Raw genomic sequence first — 22,022 nt, 5'->3', positions numbered from 1 at the left:
AAGGACTTTCAGACTTTGAGAAACAAGATTCTTTGGTCTGATGAAACCAACATTAAACTTTTTTGGCCTCAATTCTAAGCATTATTTGTGGAGGAAACCAAGCACTGGCCAGTACCATCTCTACAGTGAAGCATGGTGGTGGCAGCATCATGCTGTGTTTTTTTTTTAAGTAAAGCTGAACAGAGATATTCTTAATGAAAACCTGATCCAGACTGCGCTGGACCTCAGACTGGGCCAAAGGTTCAACTTCCAACAAGACAATAACCCTAAGTACACAGCTAAGACAACACAAAAAAGGCTTAGGGACAAATTTGTAAATGTCCTTCAGTGGCCCAACCAGAGTCCTAACTTCAACCCAAAATGAAGTCCACAGACGATCCCCCATCCAAACTGACAGAGCTTGAGAGAATCTGCAGAGGAGAATGGCAGAAAATCCCTAAATCCATGTGTGCAAACCTTGTGGCATCATATTCAAGAAGACTGGAAACTGTAATCGCTGCCAAAGGTGCCTCAACTAAGTATGCACTCAACTGGGTCAATGCAAGATTTTACTTTTCACTTTTCAATAAATTAGCAAATATTTCAAAATCCTGTCTTCACTTTCAGTATAGGGTATTGAGTGCTCTTTGATGGGGAAAAATGTTATCTTTTTATTTTAGCCTCAACATAAGAAAATGTGAAAAAACTGTGAAAGGGTCTGAAGACTTTCCAAAAGCATTGTACATATAAATGTACATGGAACACATTCAAATTAATGGATGCCCATGTAGTTCATGGTTGGTCCAAGTTTGCTAGAGCAGAAGCTGCTCTTTAACTACGCTCTGCTCTGGCTAATATTCAGAAGTAGTGTTGAGCGAACCCGAACTGTAAAGTTCAGATCCGTACCGAACTTTGCGAGTTTGGGTACCCGGACCCGAAATTTGCAGGAAACGTTTGGGTTCAAGTTCGGTGTTCAGGCTTTTAATAAAGCTTTTGAAAGGCTGCAGGGCAGCCAATCAACAAGCTTTTAAGCTGTGGGCACTTAGAAGCCATCACAGCCATGCCTAGTAATGGCATAGCTGTGATTGGCCGGGGCATCATGTGACCCAGCCTCTATACAAGCTGGATCACGTGTAGCACCGCCCATCAGCTCTGAGTAGTGCAGAGACAGGAAGCAGGCAGCTTTGCACCCCTGACACAGAAATATAAAAATTAATCTGGCTGTTAATTGTGTGGGTGACCAATAGCGATTTTTTTTGTGGGTGCAATGCACCATCTTTGTACCCCTGACACAGAAATATAATAATTAATCTGGCTGTTAATTCTGTGGGTGACCTATAGTGATTTTTTGTGGGTGCAATGCACCATTTCTGTAGCCGACACAACAAAAATATAATAGTTAATCTGTCTGTTAGTTCGATGGGTGACATATACCCATTTTTGGTGTGAGATACACATGCACTGCATATGTGACAGGGAAATTAATATAGTTAATCCGTCTGTTAGTTCGGTGGGTGACATAATACCATTTTTGGTGTGAGGTACACCTGCACTGCATACGTGACGGAGAAATTAATATAGTTAATCCGTTTGTTAGCTCGGTGGGTGATATATTCCAATTTTTGGTGTGAGGTACACCTGCACTGCATACGTGACAGGGAAATTAATATAGTTAATCCGTTTGTTAGCTTGGCGAGTGAAATATACCAATTTTTGGTGTGAGATACACGTGCACTTTATACGCGACAGATAAATTAATATAGTTAATTTGACTGTTAGTTGAGCCAGTGGCATATACCCATTTTTGGTGTGAGATACACGTGCACTGCATATGTGACAGGGAAATTAATATAGTTAATCTGTCTGTTAGTTTAGTGGGTGACATATACCCATTTTTGGTGTGAGGTACACGTGCATTTTATACATGACGGGGAAATGAATATAGTTAATCTGTCTGTTAGTTCGGTGGGTGACATATACCCATTTTTGGTGTGAGGTACACCTGCACTGCATCTGTGACAGGAAAATTAATATAGTTAATCTGTCTGTTAGTTCGGTGGGTGACCTCAAAGAATGAGGAGAGCATCAAATAAGGGACGTGGCCCTGGTCATGGTGCTTCTGGTGCTGGTGGAGCTCTGGTTGCAGGGAGAGGATGTGGTTGATCTGTGCCAGCTACACGTCCAAATGAAACACCTTCCTCAAGTGCATGTAGGCGACAGGACGTTCAGCGTAATTTTGTAGGCCCGAATACGGATGTACGAATGGTGAGGCCAGAACAAGTAGAGGCTGTAGTAGATTGGATGACTGACAGTGCCTCCAGTTTCTTCACATTGTCTACCACCTGATACCCTGCTGAAACTGCAGAGTTTTCACCTGCAGCCCATGGGCAACTGTCTTTCACCTCACTCCCTTGCAAATCAGCCAAGCAGTCTGAGCCCCAAGTCATGCAGCAGTCTCTTATGCTTTTTGATGACTCTGCTGGCAGGGTTTCCGTGGGCCATCCACCTAGCCCTGCCCCAGAAGTGGAAGAGATTGAGTGCACTGTTCTTCAGACAATGTGCTGACGACAAGACGCGAGTGGTTTGCACGCTGTGCAATCGGAGCCTGAAGCGAGGCATAAATGTTCTAAACCTGAGCACCACCTGCATGACCAGGCATCTAAATGCAAAGCACAAGCTGCAGTGGAGTACACACCTGAAATACCACAAAAGAACTCAAGCTCCTTTTGCTCCCTTTTCTGCTGCAGTCTCGGCTTCTTCCTCCCCCTCTGGAGTGACAGTGGCACCTGAGACCCCGCAAACAGAGGATGTGGCAGCAACACCCCCACGATCACCCACCATGTCCACACTGTCCCATGGAAGCGTTCAGCTGTCCATCCCCAAAACACTGGAGAGAAAGAGGAAGTACCCCCCTACCCACCTGCGATCCCTGGCCCTGAATGCCAGCATTTCAAAATTCCTGGCCTTTGAAATGCTGTCATTCCGTCTGGTGGAGACAGAGACTTTTAAAAATCTTATGGCGGTGGCTGTCCCACAATACGTGGTTCCCAGCCGCCACTACTTTTCCAGGCGAGCCATCCCTGCCCTGCACAACCAAGTGGCGGACAAAATCGGGTGTGCACTGCGCAACGCCATCTGTGGCAACATCCACATATCTACTGATACGTGGACCAGTAATCATGGACAGGGACGTTATATCTCCCTAACTGCACACTGGGTAAATGCAGTGGCGGCTGGGCCTGAGGAATATAGCAGTTTGGCGCATTTCCTACCGCCACCGAGAATTGCAGGACATTTCTCATTGCCTCCTCCTCCTACTCCGCTTGTTCCTCTACCGCCTCATCATCTGGTCAGCATAACACCTTGACCACCAACTTCAGCACATCCACGGGGGAACGACAGCAGGCTGTTTTGAAACTCATCTGTTTAAGGGAAAAAACCCACACCGCGCAGGAGCTTTGGACGGGCATGGAACAACAGACCGATGAGTGGTTGGTGCCGCTGAGCCTCAAGCCTGGCCTGGTGGTGTGCGATAACGGACAAAATCTCGTAGCAGCTCTGGGGCTAGCCGGTTTGACAAACATCCCTTGCCTGGCACATGTGCTGAATTTGGTGGTGCAGAGGTTCCTGAAAAATTACCCCAATATGTCAGAGCTGCTGCAGAATGTGCGGGCCATCTGTGCCCGCTTTCAGCGTTCTCACCCCGCTGCTGCTCTCCTGTCTGCGCTGCAGCGTAATTTCGGCCTTCCCGCTCACCGCCTTATATGCGACATACCCGCAAGGTGGAACTCCATCTTGCACATGCTGGAGAGACTGTGCGAGCAGCAGCAGGCGATAGTGGAGTTTCAGTTGCAGCACGCACAGGTGAGTCGCTCTGCGTAACAGCACCACTTCACCACCAAGTGGGCCTCCATGTGGGACGTGTGTGCCGTGTTGCGCTGTTTCCAGTACTCCACCAGCATGGCCAGTGCCGATGACGCAGTCCTCAGCGTTACTATCCCACTTCTATGTCTCCATATGTCTCCTTGAAAAAACACTTCGGGCGATGATGGAAGAGGATGTAGCACAGGAGGAAGAGGGATCATTTCCACAGTTATCAGGCCAGTCATTCACAAGTGGCTCGGAGGGTGGGTTCCTGCACCAACAGAGGCCAGGTACACAACTGTCCAGCCAGTGCACAGTTCTGCAGGATGAGGAGGAGGAGGATGATGAGGAGAAGGAACCGTGTTCACAGCAGGGTGGCACCCAAAGCAGCTTATGGGCATCAATGTGGGGTGGCTGGGGGGATACAGAGGACACAGACTGTACACCTCCCACAGCTTGTCGTTGCCTCTGGGCAGTCTGGCACACATGAGCGACTACATACTGCAGTGCCTGTGCAATGACCGCCGAGTTGCCCACATTCTAACCAGTACTGATTACTGAGTGACCACCCTGCTGGATCCCCACTACAAGGACAACGTGCTGTCCTTAATTCCGTCACTGGACCATGATCAGAAGATGCGCGAGTACAAGCGCACTCTGGTAGACGCGCTGCTGATGGTATTCACACCTGACAGCAGGGGCTCAGTGGAAGCACAAGGTGAGGCAGAGGAGGAAGAAGTCGCCAACGCAGCTGGGGCACCGCCAGCACCTCAGAAGGGAGTGTTAGCATGGCCGAAATGTGGAAAAGCTTTGTCAGCACACCACAACAACCAGCACCACCAGCTGATACGGAACGTCTTAGCAGGAGGCAGCATTTCAGCAACATGGTGGAACAGTACATGTGCTACACGTACTGACTGATAGGTCTACCCTATTCACCTTCTGGGTCTCAAAATTGGGCACATGGCCTGAGCTTGCCCTTTACGCCTAGGAGGTGTTGGCTTGTCCTGCGGCCAGTGTATTGTCCGAACGTGTGTTTTGCACGGCAGGGGGTAATCACAGACAAGCTCATGTTCATTAAAATCAACCTGGCATGGATCCCACCGGACTTGTCCATACCTTGTGCTGAGTAGACAAGTATACCGGCCGCACCCAGCCATTGTTTTACTCCAGCGCACTTTCTCTTTGCATTCTCTTTTCTATTTCCCAATGTTTTGGGGTCTGCTTAAATTTATAAAAAAAAAAATAAATCAAGTATTTTTTTTTTTTAAACTACAAAAACAGTGTTGGCTACCTCCTCCTCCACCGCCGCTTCCACCTACACTGCCACGTCCACCGCCTCCTCCACCCCCTACTCCACTTTGACCTCCGCCTCCTAGTTCTAGATAATTTAGGTCTTTTTTTTTTCTATTCTATGTTATTTTAAGTCATTTCCCTATATTTGTTTGCAGGGCAACTGTCCTGCTCTTACCCCCATTTTGCTTCCTTTGCAGCCATCTAGCCCTTACTATGACTATTTTACAGTCATTTTAGTGCCCCAAAGTTTAGGTCCCCATTGACTTCAATGGGGGTAAAGTTCAGGTCCCGAACCCAAACTTTGACCCGAAGTTCGGCCGAACCCGAACATCCACGGGTCTGCTCATCCCTATTCAGAAGCCCTAGCTTAGTCTATGTTACCCATATCCACTTTGGGGGGAGAGAGTGTCATTTTCATTGATGTAACACAGTGATGTATAAAGGAATATTTTTCTGGCAATATTCCATGGGAAAAGAAGAATGTAAATTAGCTATTACCAGTTAACACAAAGACATCCTTCTGCATACAGCACTGTTTCTGGGTTTTTGTTCTTCATCAGTACATAGCAGGTACTAGTTAAGGGGAAGATACTGTTTCTCACTGAAGCCAGCAGCTGACTGGATACTTATTTTCAGTCAATGTTCCATTGGAAAAAGTGTGCAAACCAGTGATACCCATCAGCTAACGGTACCCTGATCTGTATTGATGAAGGGCAAAGCTCCAAAACAGTGTACAGATGGTTGCACTTAGTATGAGCTTGTTTGCGTGCTCATATGTCCTAAAAGTGCATATGATGAAAATGTCTTCATGAAACAACTCCCTTAAAGTGATAGTCCAGTGAAAACCATTTACCGCCTATCCACGGGATATGGTGATAAATATTAGGTTGGTGGGGGTAGTCCACTAGGAGACCACCCAGCTGCTTCTGTAGCGCCCATCGTTATGTGAAGTAGCAGTTCACATGCTGAACCACCAGTGGATAAATGTTTTCTGCTGTGATGCCCCTTTACCAATTATTTAGTAAAATATCACGCTAGTAAGTGGAATGCTGAATATGTCGCTTGCACTATATATCTTGTCAGTAAATTGGAGTACTTTACATAACACCTTTAGAAATTGACTGCTTATTCTCCTGGCTATATTGCTGCATAATAATGTTCACAGGGTCTGATGTCCTGTGACTGTGGAGTAAAATCTATATATTTAGTACTACCTTTCTAAGTAGTACAGACATGTCCTGTAAAGCTCCTCCATCTTCCAGTAACCAGGCTATTAAGGTGCAGTATATAATAGCACTTAAAATGAAAAGTCCTCCTGATCTTTAAAATGCACTTCTGCTTTTCCCCGTCTAACTTGTGAAAATGCACTTCATTTTCATTCATTTTACATTATCTACATAAATGCTGTATGCTTTTTGAATCATGTAGTACACAAGAACTGCCATAGACTGCCACAAGAACACTTAGAGGTTGTATTATGTCCATCATAATGCTGACAAATCATAATCTGTTCTTTTATAAGCTGTAAATGACTTAATCTCTGCTTAAACCTTCGGCTGACTTGTATCTAGCTTGGATCAGATCATGGCGAAGTGTTGTAGGTAGAGATTTAATTATTGAGGATGCTTGTTTTTAGTGACTTTAGTATTTCATTAATTTTGCCTAACTTCTTATTATTGGGATAATATATTAATAGTGTTGTATGGAAGGGGTTAAGCATATCATAATTGTATACATGTACAGTATTTTGCCAGAAATGTTGTCATGTGCATGTGAGTAAATAGCAATAGCTTAGCCACCGTCAACAAACTGTTGACTATATTTGCTTTTGTAGTTACTCCATTTTTGTCTTGATATGGGCTGAAAATGCATAAAGGCATATGCTCAGTGTAATCAGATGTCATGAGGTCAGCACCCAAGTGTGCCACTGTAAGACAGCATGGATGCTATCTTAAAGTGGCATTTTGTAGGACAAATGCATATGCCTCCTTGGACAAATTGTCACAGGATGACGCCCAGAGCAATTCGTTTTCTAAAATTGATCATATAGTATTTCAGCCACTATTCCCACTTAGGCTACATGCGCACGACCGTATGTGTTTTCCGGTCCGCATATAAATAAATGACATTCGGATGACATCTGTATGCCATCCGTTTTTTGTTTTTTTTTGCGGATCCATTGTAGCAATGCCTAAAACTGACAAGAATAGGACATGTTTTTTTTTTTTTTTTGCAGGGCTACGGAACCCATTTTTTGTGGACCCATTGAAATGAATGGGTCTGCATCCAATCCGCAAAAAAAACGGAACAGACACGGAAACAAAATACGTTTGTGTGCATGAGGCCTTAAGTAGTAATTCTATTGTTTCTCTTAACTCCGGTCATTGAAATTCAGCAGTATGAAGCAACACCTTTCTGGCCATGAGCAACATGTAGACATGGCTAGCTGTTGATGACATCATTTTTCAATTTGCTATAACCCTTACTCATTGTGTTTTCAAACCCTACTGTACCTAGGCACTGTGCTCACCAAGCAGAGTGAAAATAACACCAGAAAAATATTGACATACAGTACCAAAGTAGTTAGCCGTTCAGCAGGCAGATATAAAGTGCCATACAATGTCCAGATAGATCATTTTGTACAGCGTCAAAAAAATATTTTCAGGTAAATACTGCATACAACGTCCAGAACATTTAGGCTAACCGTTAGTATTGCTATGCCTCACCACACAACTAATTGTTACCTGCCTGGTGGTCTGAAGGTGAGTGGGTGGTTAGAATATCTCTGTGACTCAGGGTAGGTATTGGGTCAAGAGAACCCTGGTTGTCTAGGGTAGTCAAGGTCTAAATACTAAAATCCCTAGTGGCCCTGGACAGTGAAGGGATTAATTCCTAAATCTCTGGTGATCTTTTTAGGGTATTGAATATTTTAATACTTCAACTCCATTAAACAGCATTAAAAATGACGTTTTTGAACGTATCGCCTTCGGATCTATGATCTGAAGCGCACTTTGCTCAAGCCTAATAGCCATAGTTGATATTCTGTGCCATTTCCTATATTTCATAAGGTATTCTCCCTTGTTGGCTGTCTTTTGTTCACATGGAGGTTCTGTCCATAAAATGACTGCTGATGGAGGGTCATGTGACCAGGCGAATCATCTCCATGGGATGTCTCCTCCATTCAAATACACTGCACCTGCCATCTGCATCTGTTGGGAGTTTATTGCAGGTACAGTGTCTTATAATGGAGGGGGCTGAGTGATGTGTCTGACCTCCCATCAGCTGCCATCTAGGACAAGACCTCTATGTGGGCAGCAAAGAAGATTTGCCCAGCAAGAGGACATAGCTTATAAGATATAGCAGACAGCCCAGAATATCATAAAAGATTATATTAGTAAGTGCCATATAGTCATCTTACATATACATTGGTCAACAGTAGCCAGAAATTGTCCATCCCCTTTACATTTTGTATGATTGACATGGCAAATGTTTATACACTAACCCTTCATTTTGTGTATGTTTTTTTTTGTTTTTTTTAGGAGACACTATATTCATTATCCTTAGAAAACAGAAGCTCATCTTTCTTCACTGGTATCACCATATAACAGTATTACTTTATTCATGGTACTCATACAAGGACATGGTAGCTGGTGGAGGCTGGTTCATGACCATGAACTACGGAGTGCACGCTGTAATGTATTCATACTATGCCTTGCGTGCCGCTGGCTTTAGGGTATCACGAAAATTTGCCATGTTGATCACGTTATCCCAGATCACTCAAATGCTCATTGGCTGTGTGGTGAATTATCTGGTCTTCTCATGGATGCAGCAAGGACAGTGTCCATCTCACGTACAAAACATTGTGTGGTCCTCCATCATGTACCTCAGCTACTTTGTGCTCTTCTGCCACTTCTTCTTTGAAGCATATATCACCAAAACCAGGAAAGCTGCCAAGGCTGACTAACCGTGGAACCTAATGCCAAGTCATTACCTCAGGGTCATCAAAAATGAAATAAAATAAAAAAGAATTGGGAGTAAGCAAATAATATAAAGGCACAAAGAAAACCTTATCTCAAGCACTTAGATCCTAGAGACGAAATATGTATAAAGATCTATTTAATTATTGTCTTAAAAATGAAGCTGATCTGTGCATTCTGCACTACAGGTATTTCAAGGAACCATGTGATGAATACTGGTCTGTGAAAAGTACAGGTCATATAGGAGACATACTATGTTTCCTATCATAACCTCCGTTGCTACTACTGCCCAAAAAACAAGTTATCTGCTTAAAGTGGTATTTATTTCAAGGTTACATGAGGGTGAGCAAGAGGTGGAGTAAAGTAGGATAGAAAGGATAGAACATGTGTTTTTTTGGCTCGGGATTAATATATTGTTTATAATGTTAGAAAGTCAACGAGTTAAAAGCAAACTTATGTAAGAACATTAATTGGAACATTTAGGATGCTTGCCCAATGTTGTGTGTCGTGTGCAGCTGCAGTTCTTATTGATATGCAAACAAACCACTCGCCCAAGATGGTTGCTACAGTATTAATACTAGACTTTTATTGTTGTACATATCCGCTAGATTTTGTGTCTAGCTCGATTGCCATCGGACAGCTGCTGCATATTGACAGCTGGCATGGAGAATACACATATCAAAGCCTCATCAGTCTCCGTGGAACTACCTGTGGACTAAATAGCAAATGTCTGCTAGAAGGGGTGGAGAGAACAGCGGTACACAAAGGTTATTCAAATGTTTCTCTCTGCGTGGCATGGTAAAAGCCTGGTTTATACATAGATATATCTAAAGCCTAAAATTGGTCATGTTTTCTATTTTTCTGAATCGTCAGATTTCTGCAGGGCTGTGTGCGTCAGTTCGGTAACACTGTGCTTTTGTATTTGCTTATAAAGCGGTACAGAAATGATTAAAGTGCCCTCCTCTGGTACACATCGAGAATACAACACTCAATATCTTTGCTACAACCTAACGTTTTTTAATTCAACCCTCAATCGGGGAATAACAATCCCTTTAACTTCAGTCTCCTGTATTTTTCTATGTCCACATGTACTGAAAGCAGGCCAACGTGTAGAAGGTACCAGTTTACCCAGGTATGAAACTGAGAGCTCATGTTGTTGTAAAGCCATATTCTTCAGATCATAAAGTGTTCTGTCTGTTCTAACGACGTCCAGAAAAGCCAAATATGTGTACAATTTCCTGGTATTTTAAACAAGCACTCAATGTAATTTGATGTTAAATGTTTTATTGTAGTCTTAATTGTATTAGATAGTTTAATATATTAGCAAATTAGAAATGGAGGGTTAGAGGCTGCGGTCATGCATCAGAGTACAGTAAGTTATACTGTAATTACAAACCTGTAGGAAACATGCAGTCATTATTATTGTACTGCCCTGTAATATATAGGAGCACATTTCCTAGCTACTCCAAAAGCATTTTACATTTCCGGAAGTGCAACACAAGGGATTTTTCTTTTATTTTTTTATGTAGCTTTAATGGTGCTGCCATCCATGCTGCTTTTTTATTTTAATTTTTTTTTAAATTAATTTCTTAATAGAAATGGCAGAGGCGATACAGTGTCTCATTTAGGGGAAATGAATTGGAAAAGACGTAATGTTATGATGCATTTTGTCTGAATGGTTATTCAGAATGAAGAGGAGAACTTGCAGTTCACTATTGTAACAAACAATAAAGTTTACATTTATGTTAAATCATTTGAGAGTGGTTTTTCTAATGACTAATGATTCCTCTTTTTCATTCATCTGTTATAGAACCAATGTTTTATTACACTAGCACGTCTAGAGTAAGGATACATTCACACAACAGTCTGTTAAAAACTGTCAGTTTTTCATGGCCATTTTGCATCAGTGTGTGCTTTCATTTTCTGGCAGTCTCATTTTTAACGTCCATTTTGCCTCCCTTTTTAACAGCCGTTAAAAATGGATGAATTTTATGGTTTGTTTTTTAAATCCTAACCCCTACAGTGCCCTCAGTATATATTATACCCCCCCCCCACAGTTCCCTCAGTATCTATAATAGTCCCCTTAGTGCCCCAATATCTATAATAGCCCCATAGTGCCCCCTGTATATTAAATGGTCCCCCCATATATATAAGACCCCATGTCAACCCCCCTCCACCCACACCCATCGTAGTGGCAACAAATTAACATAAAAATATACTCCCCACAGGCAAGGCTGGGAACACTAGCTCCTCACTGACACCCCCAGCATGATCATGTGACACCATGGGAATTCTGGATGGGGATGCCCGTTACTAATCTGATAGCCCTGTGTACAAGGTTCGAAAAAGGACATAGAATAGTACAATGCCACCAGATATGGATCATTGTGCCCTCCTCCGTGTGACATCTCCAGCAGCGATCTGACACTATGTGGAACCATTTATGGAGCAATGCAGGTACTTTGTACCATTTGGATATAATTTTTTAACCCGTTTTTTGGGCTTTAGTAGAGATCAGTGCTTTGTGAGATAGAAGAAAACTTCTATTCCATTGGACTGGGGTGAAAGGAATACCCAAGTCCTGTTCCCAGGCCTGACAGAATGGAGGAGGGCACGAGGAGCATTGATGTATCAGCAGCTTATATATGGTTGATATGTTTCTAAAAACAGCTGAGAGGGAGATGCATATCTGCTCAAATGTTGTGAGGTTTCGAGTCAATGTGTGGGATTTTCACATGGATGAGTGGAAGTGCTTTTGTTGTAAATATTCAAAAGAGTTGCTGGGTTGATGGGGTGGAGATCCCAAGTAGTTGAGGTAGAGGTTTCAGTGAGGATCCCGAGAGGAAATGGCAAAATCTGATGGGGCTAGTCTTCGTGCCCCGGAGGAAGGGCTGAGACGAGGGAAGCGAGGATGGTCCGTTATCGGAACCAGAGAACCTTTAGGGTCAATTAGTGAGGTGTGGCGACTTATGGATGTTAACGTTGCAAACATATGATGGGCTGTAAAATATAACTTAGAGAGAGTGGGATGCGTAGTGCCTGTTAGCCATGGTAGGACCGTTATAGAGCAGGGGGAGGAGTCACGTGCGATGTGAACCCAAGACTTGGATGTATCAGTGCAGATCATATCTAAAAGCCGGGCATAGGCAGTAGCGTTGTAATTTAGTCGTCAATCCGGGAGACCTCTCCCCCCGTCTCCTTAGAACGGGTCATTATTTCCCATTTAATTCGTGAGACCAGAATATGGATTGAATACGGAGGGGGATGGTCTGCAGGAGATAGAGTAGTTTTGGTAACAGTCATTTTCAGGATGCTAATCCTGCCAAACCAGGAAAAATCCCTTCGGCGCCAGGCTTCAAGGTCCTTCTGGAAATGTTGGAGGAGAGGGGTGAAGTTTAGTCTAAAAAGCCGCGTTAGGTCAGCAGTGATTTTTATACCTAGATATGTAATTCAGTTTGGTAGCATGGGAAAGGAAGGTTTGAGGGAAGAGACCAGTGCACTGTGTAGGAAGGACATCTAAGGCCTCCAACTTAGACATGTTGATTTTGAAGTTGGTCCACTCACCGAAACAGGAGATCTTACAGAGCAAAGACGGCAGACAAATGTGGGGATTAGTTATATAGAGCAGGAGATCATCTGCAAAAGCTACACATTTGTATTCACTTTCTTGATCTTTATTCCCGAGATGTCCGAATTGCCGTGTATGGAAGAAATAAGATGCTCCATAACCAGATTGTAAAGCAGAGGAGACAGCGGACAACCCTGGCGCGTCCTATTGTGAATAGGGAAGGAAGGGGAAAGAGTGCCATTGATCTTAACTCGCGCCAAGGGTTGTCTAGGGATAAGATCATGAGGGGAATTTTTCTTGCTTTTGCATGATGGATGATGTCTAGAGTTTTAAGGGTATTGTCCCGGGCCTCCCGCCCGGTAAAAAACCCCAGCTGGTTAGGGTGGATAATTGAGGGTAAGAGTGCATTTAACCTATTGGCCATCAATTTCTCAAATATTTTGAGATCTACATTCAGGAGAGAGATAAGACGATCGCTAGCACATGAGTGCGGGTCCTTACCAGATTTTTGGATGACCGCAATATGGGCCTCAGTGGTCTGCGTCGGGAAGGGAATCCCAGGAGACACTGTGTTAAAAACCTGTAGCATAAAAGGGGAAAGAGAGGTCGCAAAGGATTTGTAGAACCTGGCTGTGAGCCCGTCAGGGCCTGGGCTCTTACCCCCTGGCAAGGATTTGAGAAACGTTTGGAGCTCTACTTCCGTGAATGGCATCTCCAAACCAGCAGATTCTAGTGCAGATAATTTGGGAAGCTTAGAGTTGAGTTCAGGTGTGTAAACTGCCTGTGTTGAGGAAACACGGGGCAGGTTGTAGAGCTCCTAATAAAAGAAATGGAAAGAAGACGCAATATCTGTGGTAGTGTGTACCATGCGATCCACAGGGTTTTTATGTAAAACAGCCAATTTTCCCCTAACAGCACTTGCCAACATGCACCCACTCTTATTTCCATATTCGTAAAATTTGCTACGAAATATTTGTATCAGAGGTTCGTAGGACGCTTCTAACAAGTGTTTGCCATCCAAACGTGCGTTTTGAAAAAACTGAGAGTCGGCGAGGAGAGTGCTCGCTTGTGGGCAAGTTCCAAGGAGGCGACCTTTTGTAATGCAAGTTTGAGGGAGTGTGCTTTCTCCTTCTTGAGTTGGGAGCCATGTTTAATAAAGACTCCGCGCAAGACACACTTAAGGGGTTCCCATTTCATTCGAAGAGGAGTGGCGTCCGCACTGTGATCCGACAGGAAGTCTGACACAGTGCTGGTAAGATCAGAAGCGCACACCAGGTCGAGAATGAGAGATTCGTTCAGGCGCCAAGTCCTTTCGTTTTTAGTAAGGAAGGGGAAGTTTAAGGAGCAGAATGTTGGTGCAAGGTCTGACCACAGCCGGTTGTTGGAGGAGAATATAGTCTATGCGGCTGTAAGAGGAGTGAGAGGCAGAATAAAAAGTATAGTCTTTGTCTGCTTGATGCTGGAGGCGCCATGGGTCACAGAGTTGTAATTGGAGGATAACTTTTTTAATAGTAAAGTAGGAAAGGGAGGCACGTCCGGTCGAATTATCAAGTGTGGGGTCAAGAGCAAGGTTGAAATCGCCACAGAAGATGACCATTCCTCGAATTAGGGGAAGGGCTTTATCAACTAGGTCCAGAATAAAGGAGGCCTGGTTTTGGTTGGGGGCATAGGCGTTAAGAAAAGTGAATTCACGTCCACCAATTAGTAATGAAAGAATCAAGTATCTGGCTTCGGGATCAGCAGTGCGGCCTAACACCTGGTGAGGCAAAGATCTATGGATCGCTATGGCGACACCTTTCTTCTTGTTCACTGGGTTATTTGCGAAGTGCCTGGTTGTGTAGTGCCGATGCCGTATGCCAGGGGCACAACCCTCTTTAAAGTGCGTTTCCTGGAAACAAACAATGTGTACCTTCTGACGATGGAGATGGTGGAGTACCGAGTTCTTTTTTCAGGGGTGTTGAGGCCCTTCACATTGAAAGACACTTTCTTAAATTACGTCATATCTGTAGGGAGGGAAGAATACGGGGAAGGGTGCTGTACAGAAAGCGAGAAGAGAGTAAAGAAAAATGGCAAGAGAGAAAGAGGACACAAACAAGAGAAAGAGCTAGCGTGACCAAAAGGTCTAAAGAGACAGTCACCGGGGTCAATGTAGCCCTGAGGCTCTCAGACTCTTGGGGGAAAGTAGCAGCCAGGGAAAAGCAGGCCTACCACATCCCCTATCAAATTTAACTGAGAGTCGATAATAGCAGCCACTGACAAAGAGCAAGTAAAAGGAACAAGGTGGTGTTAAACATGAAAAGAAAAGGAGCCATAGAAACTGCAGGCAGTCCTTTAAGTGACGAGGTTACGTGGGGATCCGCGTCTAGGACCAGCTGATCTTCATCGTCTCTGATCCTGTGGAGTTGGTATAGTTGGTCCAGGTGCCTCCTTGGTGACGTCATGAGGAGGACGATGTCGTCTCGACGATTCAGAAGTAGTTGGAAGGATAGATGGCCATGGGTCCAGATTGACCGATGGCAAGTCTAGCTGTTGCAGTAGATGCGATAAGTCCGATGGAGTACGGAGAGTAGCAACATGACCTTTAGGGCCCGCAAATGGGTAACCCCAGCAGTAAGGAATGCCTCGGTCCTTGAGAAGATCCAATAGTGGACGTAAGGCAGCTCGCTGCAACAGAGTGTGGCGTGAGAGTTCCTGTAGCAGAATGATGGGGACCCTGTCATAGTATATAGGGGAGGACTGTTGTGCTTTATTCAGGATCTGTTCCTTGATGGCATAAAAGTGGATTCTGCAAATGATGTCTGTTTAGCGCTATCAAGGTTAGGAGGTCTAAGGACCCTGTGTTCTCTGTCAATCTCTATGTGGGAGTTTGGCGGGCGCCCCAGAATTCCATAGAAAATTCCCTTCCAATATCGTGAGTAGCAGGTCCGCCGCTGGTATGGACTCTGGAAAGCCTCTAATCTGCAAATTGTTGCGACGACTGCGGTTTTCATTGTCGTATAGGCGTTGCTGTAGGACATGTAGTTGCGCGTCGTGGGCTTGGACTTTGTCTTGTAGAGCTTCCACAGTAGCTGACAAGGTTGCATGATCCTGTGTGACAGAATTGACTTTGATGTCGAGCGAGGCCATCTTAGATCAGACCTGGGAGAATTCCTGTTTACATTCTTGTAGGATATTGGCAGCAAAGCTGGATAAATCTGCCAAATCCGCCCTGGTGGGTGGCCTGGTGTCTTCATCAAATAAAGCAGAAGAGGACGGCGTTCTCAGGGCAGAGTGTATGGAAAGTAGATCAGCACGGTGCCGCCGCCAAGGAGGGACAAGGGGAGCGGGAAGGGGGTCTTGTGCAGCAGGGGAGGAGGTGCTTGGTGTGCCAGTTGGTTGGGGGACCTCTGTGTCAGATCCTGGAGCTGCTGCAGGAGATGAGAGCCATGATGGTAAAGATCGTCCACGAGGGGGCCCCTGATGGATGTCTAGGGTATCCAGCGCCATGGGTAGTTGGGGAGTATATCCCCTGGGCCAAAATGGGTCAACTGAGGGCCTCAGCGCAGGGTCTCCTGGCGTGGCAGGGTTGGGGGACATTGGGGTAGCCTCTTGTGAGAAGGGTGAGCCCTCTGAACCGACCTGTAGTGCCGTATGAAGCAGCAATGTGGCTGTTGATTGCTGATGCTCGGGCCAGTGGGCAGAGTCAGGGCCGCTTTGAGCCTGTAGAGATCGCGGTCCGATTGTGGCAGAAGGACTTCAGTCTGGACTGTGGGTTCATGCAGGCGGCTCTGCAGGAGCAGGTAAGGAGGGCACTGAGGCGGATCGGCGCCTGCCTGCTTGCAAAGGAAGGCTGTCGGGCACTGCAGGGAACGCTTCTGATGTCCACGTGCCGTGAGTGCCTGCTCCATCTTGTCGACGTTGAGAGCGGTGGACTGCCGGGCGAACAGATGCGGCAAGTCGCCTTGGGAGGATGACAGAGGAGCCGATGGTTGAGATCTACCCTTCTTCAAGGTTTTGCCCATCAGTGGCTGACAATGTGGGACAAATCACGCTGGGGATGTGGAGGAGCTCTGGCTGAGCGCGTCTTCACTCCTCCATGGCTGGCCATGCCCCCAACATGTCCTATTTTTGAATGGTATTTGCAGGACATAAAAAAAAAAACTGTTGTGTAATTACTCCCACAGACTGCACTGGCTCTGATAACGGCCGTCACGCGGCTATTTTCCACTGGTGTATGAATGTACCCCTAAATTACGCAACTTTTTTCGTGTGCACCAACCCTGTGCAAACCTAAGTGTCTTCATGGTTACAGACTACAACAAAAAAAACATGGAGTCTGATCCTGAAATTATGCCTTGTAACCAACAAATAGACAGTACTTATTCACTCTGGGTTAGGTATAAAACCTTTTAGATCATTGAGTAATGAACATTATACACATTACAGATTTATTGGGGCCATTTATATTATGTAATGTACAAAAATGATAGCGCCATTCACACAGTTATGCTCATGTGACTACTCCAAGACCACTAAAAGAAGTTCACTCGCTAAACAAAACTTCCAAACAACTATGTACCTGGTATAGATGATCAGTTACTGTGGAATGACAGATAATTACATTACTGGTATTTGTGATTGTAGTTATAATTTATAATATGGACCACATGGTGGGGAAAAAATCCAATATATGCTCGCAGCTGGCTTTCTACTAGTTAATAAGATCCTCTGGTCTAGCTTTTCAAAGGCCCTTAACAAGGTTCTCCATGGTCAGATAGGATTAAGCACCTGCCCCAGGTGACCTGGCTTATGGAACATATCGAGCAGGTCGTCGCTCCATAGTTTCCGTAGCACCCATTGCAGTAATTGGGAGCCATGCAAATACTGTAGAACAGCAAGCTTTGCTGTTTCCGTAACGTAGCTTGTTCAGCTACGTAGCTTGTTCAGCTGTGTTTTTGTTACGGAGCTTCCATTCACTGCAATGGTAGCTATAGAAACACTGGCACACCGGCCCGCTCAGCAGTTGCCATAAGCCCGGCCACCTAGCGCTGGAGCTTAGTCCTATCTTGCTGTGGAGCACAAGATGCGACAACCCATTTAAAGTCCTGGATGTCCAAGGTCAGCTTTAAGGCCATGATCGTAGCATTTGCCAGTAATGACCAGGAGGATAGGCTTTCCAATCAATGGGGCAGCATAGATATTGGTATAAAAAAAAAAAAAAAACATCATCAAAAATTCTTTTAAAATATGATAAACACAAAAATGTGATTTAAATAATAGATCATTTTCTGATGACACATTTCCTTTCAGACGTCTTTCACATGTCACTGATTTATGTACATGTGCTGTCCGTTGTCTCCCTGGACCTCTCACATATCCATGGACTTTAATGTGTGTATTCACACATCAGTGGTTTACCAGGGTCTGTGGTGACAACATGGAGGCATGCCCTATTTTGTCAGTGATTACACATCTTTCACACACATTACTGTCTATGCGTCTGTGAAAACCACGGACACAACAGGGATGCCGTCCATGTTTGGTCCGTGGTTTTCACAGCGCCACACCTGTCCAAATGATGTATGTATGGTACTACAGCAGCCTCATTCACTTTATTGGAGTTGTGCTGCGATACTGGACAAAACAGTGGTGTTTCCACGAGGTGGCCATATTGTGGTGACTGCAACTACACAACCAATGGCCACAGAAGTATTTGCAGGACAGCGGAGGCATTACCATTAAATTGTGTGCCCATTGGCCGCTGTCTGCAGACGAGGTTACAGTAGCTGTATCGTGGCCACCCCATGTAAAACTAGCCTCATGAAGAGAGGTTTCTCACTGTTCTTCCTTTCTGGATTAATGTCATCTACTGTCACTGGTTCCAACAATTCTAATTTCCTTAATGACACAGCCAGTTTTGGTCTTTATGTCACAGCCCAATTTTTCAAACCCGACTATAAAAAAAAAATTGGGGGACTGTGTTTTAATTTAAAAAAAAAACATCTGACAGTGCAACGTGTATTTAAACAGGCCACCCACTAACATCCTTTTACCTTTACTCACAACCATATATGTTGCTGTCACGTTGACATTACTTATGCTGTCTTGGCCTTAAAGAGCTTGAACCAGATTGGACACGGTCCTAGGAGACTTCAGTGTCTTACATGACTTTTCAGGGAAATTGGGGCACTTTTGATTCAGGTCAATTTGACCAGAATTTCAGACCTGAGCTGAATCTGATTCATATGCATCATGCCAGAAACTAATTTCAAGATATTCACTCATCTCTATTAATAACTAACATTTACTATGTAGCTGCTTTATGTTGCCATCTTTTTAAACGTACTTTTTAGATGTACTTTTCTTTTGGGGGATGTAAGAAGGCTTATAAGTTTAGCAGCAAGTTTTCAAGAAAGTTTCCAAAATCTTTTTTTTTTTTTTTTTGGACCAGTTCAGGGCTTATTTTTGGCGGGGTAGTTTTTATTGTATTTTTGGCTTCAGATAGCTATTTGATCACTTTTTATTCAATTTTTGGATGGTGAGATGGCAAAAAAAATACTATTCTGTCAGTTTTGTTTTGGAGGTCACTCTGGTATAAATGACGTTAATTTTATTGTTTGGGCTGGTACAATTACAATATTAAATTTATATATTATTGTGTTTTACTACTTTTGCACCATAAAATCACTTTAGAAATAATTTGTACTTTGTGTCTCCATATGTGTAGAAACATATTTAATTTTTTTTCCTATTGATGGTGCTTTGTGAGCACTTGTTTTATGTGGGATGGAAAAAAAATGGGATTCAATTGCTCTAAGAGCATAGGCACTTGACTAAAGCATGAGCAGGAAGTTGTATAGTGGGACATCAAGTCTACAGGATTGCAGGGACTACTTTTGCTGTATGGTGCTCTGTATGCTATCACTTGTTAGAGATATTGATCCATCTTTACTAATGTAAATGCAAAAATCCGGCATGTTTTTGATGCAATTTGGCAAATCTAGTTTTAGAGAAATCTGTACCTAGTATACCAATGGGGTGTGACTTAAAGGGGTTATCCGACTGTAACTGGCCAAGAGTAATAAGCAAGAAGACAGTGACGCTCACAGTAGTGCAGGGACCTTCTCAAACAGCTGATCAATGAGGGTCCTGGGTTTTGGACTCCCATAGATCAGATGCTGATGGCAAGAGGATAGATCATCAGTTTCAAACAGTCGGAAAACCCCTTTAATGGGAAAATTGATTGCCTGTGCTACACAGAGATGTGCTATGTTGCACCAAAATTGCACCACAACAATGGTGTAAATTTATGTTTCAAACTAAACCAATCAATAGTAGACATACAGGTGAAACTCGAAAAATGTTAATATTGTGCAAAAGTCCATTGATTTCAGTAATGCAATTTAAAAGGAATTACATTAATGCAACTTAAAATTAGAATTTTGTGAAAAGGTTAAATATTTTAGGCTCAAAGTGTCACACTCTAGTCAGCTAATTAATCCTTACCCCCTGAGCAAAGGGGACCTGAGATTGTGACTTTGGGGTTTCATAAGCTGTAAGCCATAATCATCCAAATTATAACAAATAAAGGCCTGAAATATCTCGCTTTGCATGTAATGAGTCTGTCTCATATGTTAGTTTCACCTTTTAAGTTGCATTACTGAAATAAATGAACTTTGCACGATATTAAAAATTTTTTGCGTTTCACCTGTATTTCTAGATACGAATAGTTACGGAGTATGCCATAATAATTTTTTCGCGGGATTCATACATGATTTGGGAGGGAGGTTCACATACTGCCCTAAACATACTGCTGAAGCTACACAGCAGTGCGGGCACATGTGAACATGGGACCAACACAGATGCCTTCAGCTGCCAAGTGCAAGTGCACCAGGTCAGCCACTTTCATAGGTACAAATCTGCTGACAGAAACATAATTGTGTTAGAATAGCCTAGTCGCAGTCCAGATTCAATCCAATTGAGAATCTGTACCATGACTTGAAGAAGTTGGATCCGTTTTGCCTGGAAGAATGGGGGGGGGGGGGGGGGAAATCCCAGTGTCTAGATGTGCTGAGCTAATAGAGACCCCATGAGACCTGCATCTGAAACTGCAGCAAAAGGGGACTTTGAGGGAGTGAAATGCACATTAAACTTCTTACTTTTATGTCTTCATTTTTGTTTGTGTCATAGTAACAAAAATATTTTGTACCTTTTTAGTGATTGGCAAGGTGTGTACATGAAAGGGTACAAACCCCCCTAAAAATCCTGTTTAATTCCAAGCTGTAATGCAAGAAAACAAAAACAATACTGTATGTGTCGTTGTAGCTATTCTATGTAGTCAGTAAGGAATGCCCCGGAGACACAAACCTAATTAAAACTCCCCAAAAATTTAAATGTGGAAAGAAGGTATTTAACTGCAAAAAAAAATAAAAAATAGAACTAATAATCTCTAACATTTAGAATATAACATTCTAAACAAAGATATTATTCCAGACCAGATATGTTAATTATGAGTAATGGAAGTCTAATATCTATGTAACAGCATGGGCTGCAAAATGTAAACCTTTAGACAATACTGCCCTCTACTGGCTGACATGATACTAAGTAGCTATTGCACGCCATAACCTATTTTCCATCACTTTTTTTTTAATACAGGTATAAATCATATCAAAATCTATTTTAGCAGCTTTAGGGCTCATGCACACAAACGTATTTTCTTTCCGTGTCCGTTCCGTTTTTTTTTTTTTGTGGACCATATGCGGAACCATTCACTTCAACTTCAGTTACTCCGTGTGCATTCCGTTTCCGTATGTCCGTATTTCCGTTCCGCAAAAAAAATAGAACATGTCCTATTATTGTCCGCATTACGGACAAGGATAGTACAGTTCTATGAAGGGCCAGCTGTACTGTTCTGCAAAATACGGAATGCACATGGATGTCATCCATATTTTATGCAGACCGCAAAATACATACAGTTGTGTGCATGAAAGTCATAGGTTGCTTTCATTTTTAACTAATCCCTATCATGTGGAGCAGGTCCGCAGGCGCTGACTGTTTTATCAAAGTGAATTATTGTTACTTTCCTTTGCTTCCTTTTTCTTTATGTTGTGTGTGTTTTCACTGTAGCTCTGCCATTCTGTTTACTAACCCAAAAGCAATAAAGCCCTAGTGTGAAAAATACAACAGGCTGTTGAAAACTCTGCCCCATATATGCCATCACACTGCCACCTGGATGCCACCACTCTGTCTCCAAGGTATGCCATTACTCTGTCCTCTGCATACCACCACTGTTCCCTGTGTGTCATCACTCTATCCCCTGTATACCTATACCCATTATGCACAAAATACAAGTGGTTACA

At 43.6% G+C, this 22,022-nt stretch overlaps 1 protein-coding gene across 1 annotated transcript in view; it reads left to right on the top strand.

The window, feature by feature from the left end:
- ELOVL6 (ELOVL fatty acid elongase 6) overlaps window positions 1-10,866 on the top strand; it is a 126,708-nt gene extending 115,842 nt beyond the window's left edge. Inside the window, exon 4 of the mRNA XM_044268402.1 lies at window positions 8,679-10,866. Within this exon, the coding sequence (XP_044124337.1) occupies window positions 8,679-9,103 (425 nt within the window). The 3' untranslated portion in view covers window positions 9,104-10,866. The remainder of the gene's footprint in view (window positions 1-8,678) is intronic.
- The last annotated feature ends 11,156 nt before the right edge of the window (window positions 10,867-22,022 follow it).

Source organism: Bufo gargarizans, chromosome 1, assembly GCF_014858855.1.
Source record: "Bufo gargarizans isolate SCDJY-AF-19 chromosome 1, ASM1485885v1, whole genome shotgun sequence".
NCBI lineage: Eukaryota > Metazoa > Chordata > Amphibia > Anura > Bufonidae > Bufo > Bufo gargarizans.
This window is presented reverse-complemented; position numbering and strand designations above follow the sequence as displayed.